The 8,137-nt window shown below is 41.5% G+C and overlaps 1 protein-coding gene across 1 annotated transcript in view; it reads left to right on the top strand.

Moving 5' to 3' along the window:
• Positions 1–8,137, top strand: part of LOC108724459 (collagen alpha-1(XI) chain) — a 14,806-nt gene that overhangs the window by 5,466 nt on the left and 1,203 nt on the right. Inside the window, 7 exon segments of the mRNA XM_018450838.1 lie at positions 169–627; positions 757–918; positions 1,097–1,258; positions 1,338–1,715; positions 1,818–2,087; positions 2,255–2,880; positions 3,064–3,224. Coding sequence (XP_018306340.1) covers positions 169–627; positions 757–918; positions 1,097–1,258; positions 1,338–1,715; positions 1,818–2,087; positions 2,255–2,880; positions 3,064–3,224 — 2,218 coding nt within the window.

The raw sequence follows: 8,137 nt of genomic DNA, 5'->3' as shown, positions 1-8,137 counted from the left end.
CACTACTTTAGTTTCTATTACTTTGTAAAACTAGTTACAGGTACTTCAATTGCAAAAGTTGCCAAATTTATAGTTGCTGAAACTATTTCGTTTTCTCTCAGTGCAAAAATGTAAAACAAATGTTATCAAATAATTTTATTAAACTAAATAAGTTATTATAAATATTAGGGTTTTAGAGGAACTCGCGGAAGAAGAGGTGCGGAAGGGTTACCAGGACCAAAAGGCGATACTGGTCAACCAGGACCCGCTGGACCGTCAGGCGAGATCGGGCCTCCCGGTGTTGAAGGTCCACGTGGATTTGCGGGACCATCGGGTCCACCGGGTCTCGATGGAAAAGACGGTATACCAGGTCCATCCGGTGAGCGCGGTCCAACTGGTGAATCAGGATCTCTAGGACCTCCGGGAATTCCCGGTGTTATTGGTCTTCCAGGACCACTTGGAGAACCTGGTCAACCAGGCGAGCCTGGAGCATCTGGCAGTTCGGGGGCTCCAGGTGAAATCGGTTTACCGGGTGAACAAGGGAAAGAAGGATTACCAGGTCCACCTGGCTTGATAGGACTCAAAGGATCGCCGGGTCCTGGCGGATTACCAGGATTTCCAGGTGAAAGAGGTCTGAGCGGTTTACCGGTTAGTTATATTCAAAATAAGGGTTGTAAGATGTAAACATTAATTATTATTTAATATCAATAAATACTAATTATTACTTAATATTTAATTACGACAAGACGTATATTTAATATTAATTATAAATTCTAGGGGTTGCCTGGCTTGAAAGGTGAAATGGGACCTATCGGAGCTCAAGGACCGCCCGGTGACAAGGGTATTCAAGGAGATCCCGGAAAAGACGGATCACCAGGTCCAGTAGGGAAACAAGGGTATAAAGGAGATAAGGGTTCCACCGGCTTCAAAGGCGAAAAAGTAATTATACAAATCAGATAGGATTGTACAATTTAATTTTTGTTTTTGTTCAAAGTTTTTTAATACCTTTAATATTTTTTAAAACATGCAATATATAGGTATAGTTACAATAGTGAAAAATATAGTTTTCAGCGATAATCAAATAACAATATACGATTAAGATAGATTTATTTAACAGGGCAATCCTGGGTCAGCTGGAACTATAGGTCGCGACGGTCTACCGGGACAACGGGGTTTACCAGGCCCACCTGGACCAATTGGTTCTCCAGGCGAAGACGGCGATAAAGGAAACGTAGGTTCACCTGGTGAAAAAGGATTTAAAGGATCTCAAGGGGACGTAGTACGTATGATTAATTGACTAAAAAGTAAAAATTTTAAACGGTAAATAATTATTCTAATCGTGCTAACATAATATACAGGGTCTTCCAGGTCCGCAAGGAGTACAAGGACCACGTGGTGAATCTGGTTTAGTAGGTCCTCCAGGAGAGAAAGGACCACTGGGTGAGATGGGACAGCGAGGGCCAAAAGGCGAGGTCGGTCCGACCGGAGCAACTGGATCTGCTGGATCTGTAGGACCGAGTGGTTTACCAGGTCAACCAGGTGTAAAAGGTGAAGTTGGAGATCCTGGAACAATTGGTCCTATAGGCCTACCAGGAATTCCGGGAGAGCGAGGTCCAAGAGGATCCAAGGGCTTTAAGGGTCCAGAAGGTCCGATGGGTCCGGAGGGTCACCAAGGCGAAAAAGGAGACGAAGGAATGTCAGGACCTCCCGGAAAGCCAGGAATAGAGGGAAAACAAGTAAGATGAATTATACATACATATTATAGAAATTTTATATTCTAGAAATTTTGCTATAATAATATATGTACTATTATTTATTTATTTAATAATGCACTTAAGGGAGAAAGAGGTCTACCAGGAATAAAAGGAGAGGAAGGTAAATTAGGACTTCTTGGACTTCCTGGACTACGAGGATTAATTGGTCCCGAGGGACCAAAAGGTGATGCAGGATTATCTGGTCTTCCTGGTCCACCTGGAGAACCCGGTCTCATGGGCGCGAAAGGCGAGCCTGGAAAGGACGGCGAGGATGGACGAGTAGGTGATCCTGGCCTACTAGGCGAAATTGGACTACCTGGCAAGGAAGGATTACCGGGTTCTCCTGGAAAATCGGTATAAAAATTTTAATTTATTTTTTAATAAAAGATATCCATTTTTAAATATAACAATAATTAATTGAAGATGTAATTAAATATTTAAAAATGAAATTTTAAATGTATATAAGAACATTCCTAATTATTTAAAAAATTTAAATTTATAAATATACTATTAATTTCTAGGGTCCCGAAGGACCTGCGGGTCAGCAAGGTAATACAGGTTTGCCAGGAGAGAAAGGAGATATCGGTCTCCCTGGAGAGTCTGGTCTTGAAGGACCTGTCGGACCTCAAGGTTCTTCTGGTTTGCCTGGCATACCAGGCGAAAGAGGTTTGCCAGGTGCGGTTGGGGAAAATGGTCCTGTAGGTATGCCAGGAGCTGCTGGAGCTCCTGGGATTATTGGACTGATTGGTTCAAAAGGCCAGAAAGGTGATAAAGGTCGTAGAGGAATTAAAGGATATCGAGGCGAACCGGGATTAGTTGGAATCAAAGGCGATCATGGAAAGCGGGGAGAGAAAGGTGATCGCGGACTTCCTGGAACACAAGGATTCAAAGGAAATCCTGGACATCCTGGTCAGGTTGGACCTAAAGGGGAACAAGGATTTGTTGGTTTATTCGGACCACCGGGACCGTCTGGGCCAAAAGGTAATGGTGGAAATGATGGGATGCGAGGTGACATAGGTCCAGCGGGTCCGCCAGGCCCACCAGGACCGCCTGGCTTATCAATAGGACAATTCGATTTTGACAGAATATCACCGATGATATATCATGACCAATCAACCAGAAGAAAACGTGATGCTTCCGAGGACATGTAAGAATCCTAAGTAAATCTAAAATAAAAATCTTCAAATATTACATCAAAAGTGTCACTTTTATAATATTCTACTTTTACTTTTATACTTGCAATTAAATTATAAGTTTGCATTTAGCACATTTTAGAGATTTTAGAGATTTTAGATTATAGAGGGGAACTTTATTTTCTTCATCTATTTAGCGATGAAGAGGAGATATTTGACAGGAAGCTTTCAGACATAAACAAGGCTTTTTCTAATATACGACAGGAATTGCATTTAATGCGTAAGCCAATTGGTACCAGAAACAATCCAGCGAGGACATGCAGAGATTTGTTTTACGGACATCCCGATTTTAAGGATGGTAAAATTATTCTTTCTTATGCTATAATTTCAATCACGTATCTAATTTTTAAGTAAACTCCAATATATAATCTTGCAAACAAAACGGTATTAATAATACTCTCTTCTTGAAAGAAAGTTCTTATTGCTAACTTTTTTTTTAAATATTCTCAATAGATCCCGCACAGCATTTTAGATTTCAAATACGTAATAGATACATGAAATTTGAAATGTTGCTATATAGCAGATACCAGGTATGTAAATATGAAACCGGAATTTTTTTTATAGAAAATACACGTTTATTGCATGAAAATGATAAAAAATATTGTATTCGAAGTATTGCCCATCGCTAGCTATACATTTTTCTCACCTGTCTGACAATTTGTGGATACCACGCCAAAAAAATTGTTGCTCTTTTGAGCCAAACCAGTCATCTAGCCATTTTCGTACATCTTCGTAAGAAATGAAGCGCTGCTGAGCAAGTGCGTGTCCCATCGATGCAAATAAGTAGTAATCGGACGAAGCCAAGTCTGGTGAGTAAGCCGCATGCGAAAGTATTTCCCAACCAAACGCCTCAATCATTTCCTTGACCAGTTTTGCTGTGTGATGATGCATTTTCATGAAGCAAGATCACTTTCTGTTGCCTTTTTTGATATTTCGGTCGTTTTTCACGCAAAGCTTGATTCAAATTGATCATTTGTTGTCGGTAGCGTTCAGTATTAACGGTTTCGCCAGGTTTTAGCAGCTCATACTAGATCACACCTTTTTGATCCCACCAAACACAGAGCATTGTCTTCCGTCCATAGCGATTTGGCCTTGCAGTCGATGTCGATGGTTCGCCTGGAATTACCCATGATCTTTTTACCTGGCGAGCAGCATTTCGCAAGTGGTTTTTCGGTTTTCCTGCTGTCTTTCATTCAATTCATGTGGAACCCATTTTCCCATCTTCTGGATCTTTCCCATGGAGTTCAAACGTATGGAGGCGGCTTCTCGTGTCACATTCAATTGATCCGCGAGTTGTTGAGTTTGAGCGTCATCCTCATCCAACAATGCTTGCAATTCGCTGTCTTCAAACTTTTTCGGTGGTTTTCCACATTCTTCATTTCTCACGTCAAAATCGCCACTTTAAAATTTTTTAAACCACTCAAAGCACTGTGATTTACCAAGAGCATGCTCACCGTAAGCTTCGACAAGCATTCGATGCGATTCTGCAGCAGTTTTCTTCAAATGGTAACAGAAAATCAATGCTGTTCGCAAATCGTAGTTTCCAGGTACAAAATTCGACATGTTCAACGTTATTACAAACTATACTGTTGTATGAAACTTGTATTGTTGTGAGTTGAAAATCTTTGTCAGATGTCAGAACAAGGAAATGGTGTCAATGACGCGGTCTGATGGCAACTACATTGACAGCTATGGCCATCTATTGGTAAATTCTGGTTTCATATTTACATACCTGGTACATAGTAATACGTATGAATCATATACCAGATACATGTTTAATACCGATAAATGTCCACCTATAGATACGTAATTTACTTACGTATCAGATACATAAAATTTGCAATGTTATAGCTATACATATAGCAGATTCGTAGCAATATGTATTGCGACCGCACTCACGAGCGTGGTGCTACTTCGTCGCGCGTTCGCGAGTATTGCTCTACCTCTCTTTAGTCGATACCTTCACGACAACATTAAAAAGGCTCAACGCCACAACGGCTTTTTCAAATTTTACATACTCTAAACTTCAACGTCAATGATTGGGCGCCAGGCACGAGAGAGCGTGCCCCTCTTTCTTAAATCTTTTCGGTACGTTCTCACTCGAAAATACTGAGGTGTAGAGACTCACGGACGCGGACGGCTCTAATAACCGACTGCTCAGCCACGATAATGGCAGAGGGGGTGGTTCGTGGTCGAGAACGGAGGATCTTTTGGAGAACGAGTAAGGCGAGGCAACAGTAAAGTAGGCAGAATTAATAACAATGAGATAATAACAAATATATTCTCTAAGTCAATTACACGGTTTCCGACATACAGGCAGACGAGTTGACTCTGCGGCATGCAAACGCTCTGGCCTCCGCGATACGTTCTCGACACGCGGTATTAAGTAATTGCTTCTCTTCTCTGGTGGACGAGCTCGCTTCTAGCGTAATTCTACGCGACGCATGTATCGCGGTTACGGAGATCCATGGCGCAGTTACGAAAATCTTCGGAATGCGTGAACACGCGAGAACATCCTCTGAAGTCTAGGATCTACTACGACGACGATAGTACGCGACACGAAACGGCGACGCAACAGTACGAAACAAAATTACGGCACAACAATATGATACGAAATCATGACGCGGCGATACGATATAGAATTATGACGCGTCGATGCGATACAAAATTATGACGCGACGATACGATACAAAATTATGACGCGATACGATACAAAATGACCTGGCTGTGGCCGCGGTGGGCGTGCAAAATAACGGACTCGAAATTATAGCGAAACCAAGACGATATCGGACAGGATGGCACGATCACGCGGTGCGCGCGTGCAGCCGCGACGCAGTTACTCGTGAAAGGATCCAACCCCACGGGATCCAACGACAATTTCGCGGATACGTGCGATCCCTCCGATTCGGAAATCGGCGGCTTTACAATCAAATGCGTTCGTCTCACCACAGAATCCTCTCGATACTCGCTCTCTTTCGGCTGCAGTCCTCTCGCACGTCCTTTTCGCCTCGAGTCCACAGCGCAAGTGTCGGGCCCGAGGTCCCTTCGGGGGCGCGCAGGCGACCGTGGGCCCACGTGATAAGCTTTATCGACCCTGATTGATCGCGGGCTATCTCGCGAGTCCTCGCGACTTGCTATCGCGTCGCGCGCCCTAGATCCTTGAGCGCGCGGGATTCGACTCAATGCTGGCGTCGTTTCGGCTGCTCGCAACGGTTTTCTGGATTGCTTTTGCCGGCGGGTCGTCCGGATTCGGTAGGTTCCTTTACAGATAGGCTCGGCCTCCAGATTCGATGTCTCCTCTCGCTTCCTTGCGGCACCGACAGCGGGGTCCCTCGCTCGTACTATGGCAGAGCCAGTGGCCATCCCCTCACGCCGCCTTAGTCGCTCCCGCGGCATAATCGCCTGTAAAGAGTTCGGCTACAGGAAAACAAGTTATGCGCAGGGCGTTAACTCGATAATATAGAATGATATCACTTGTGCGCTACCCCTCCTCTGGGCGACCTCGGGCCTCCAATATGGTCTTCTATCCTCTTCTTGGCCGCCTCCTTAAGGTGGTGGAATGTATCGCACATTAAATTACCTACCGCAGCCGCCGATACTAAAAATTCTCAAACAAATTTACAAAAAGAAATAGTAACGTTACGCGAAACGCGACGACAAAAATCTCCGAATTCTCGCTCGAAAATCGCAACAAGCGTCGGCACGCCCGCCCTCTGTGTCGGGAGGACAAATTTGCCGCACTACTTCGGCCAGGTCTAATGACCCTTGTGACGTACGGTGAAAAACGTCACGTCAGAGTATAAATCACGTATCAGATATGTATTTAATACCGATGAATTTCCGTGCTATAGATATGTAATTTACATTACATACCAAATACATGTAACAATATATATTTTTTTCATATTAAATACGTGTAAAAATTATGTATTTGATACATATTCCTAATATTGCAAATACGCTTTCAAAATGTATTATGTACATGTATTATATAAGCCATTTATAGGCCAAAGTGGGTAATTCTATTTTTAAATTTAAAAAAATTAATGCCATCTCTTGATTGATACTTTGGCTCTAAAATTTGAAGATTCAAAAAGTGAAATTAATTACGATATTGTATGTCCCACTACGAATATCTATGAAAAACTAATAATTTCTAAGACAAACAAACCTCACTCTACATCCTACTACAAATATCTAGAAAAAATTAATAATTTTTAAAGTCTTGTCTCAATCTATGTAGTTTTTCTGTTCTTTTTTGTTAACATTGTTTTTCCACCAGAGAACTTACTATTTAATTTAAATTAATTTTTACTATTTAACCTAAATTTATTTCACACGAATGGTTTCGATCAGCACTAAAAATTCAAGCTTAACTGAAATAAGCTTCTATTTCTTGATTGTTGTGTGTCTACGTCGCGGTCTAATATGATACTTTAATATTATTAAATTTGTTATTCTTAGATACAGTCGATTATAATAACCATGCACAGACACTTGCTCAAAATTATCTGTTTATGATTTTTTTAATGTTATGTAGTGCTACTATAGTACGCCATCTTATGACGTATTATTACATTCTGCATTCTGTTATACATATATATGTATCAACTACGTGTTTGATATCCATACATTTAAATATGCACAATATACCTGCTACATATTACATGCGTATTATTTCGACTTGAATATTTCATATCCATTGCGTTAATTACGTATTTAATACATTATATTTGATATGAAATGAAATGCAATGTAAACGCAATATAGATACGTATTTAATATATATTTGCAATGAAAAGTGCTGTGCAGAATATCATGAATTTTATCCACAGCATTGTTCGTTTTGTCTCTAGGGAGGTGCTCGGGGTCGCTCCGAACAAAACCAACATACTTGAAATATAGGGTTCACACTACGTACGACATCCGTCATATCACGTCCGATATTAATCGTAACAATGAATATCGTGTGGTATGACGGATGTCATACGTAGTGTGAATCCTACATTTTACGCTGGATTCGTTCGGAGCGACTCCGAGTAGCTCCCGAGAGACAAAACGAACAATACTCATATCTCAGTAATTTTACTTAAAAATATGTAAAACTTTATCTAAGACATGAACTTTATTCTATCATTTTGTGTAAGGTTCGTCTCTTTTAGAGAGAGGGATGGGGGAGGGAGGGAGAGAGAGGGAGAGAGGGAGAGAGAG

This window comes from Mycetomoellerius zeteki, unplaced genomic scaffold (genome assembly GCF_001594055.1).
Source record: "Mycetomoellerius zeteki isolate Tzet28-1 unplaced genomic scaffold, Tzet1.0 scaffold3, whole genome shotgun sequence".
Classification (NCBI taxonomy): domain Eukaryota; kingdom Metazoa; phylum Arthropoda; class Insecta; order Hymenoptera; family Formicidae; genus Mycetomoellerius; species Mycetomoellerius zeteki.
This window is presented reverse-complemented; position numbering and strand designations above follow the sequence as displayed.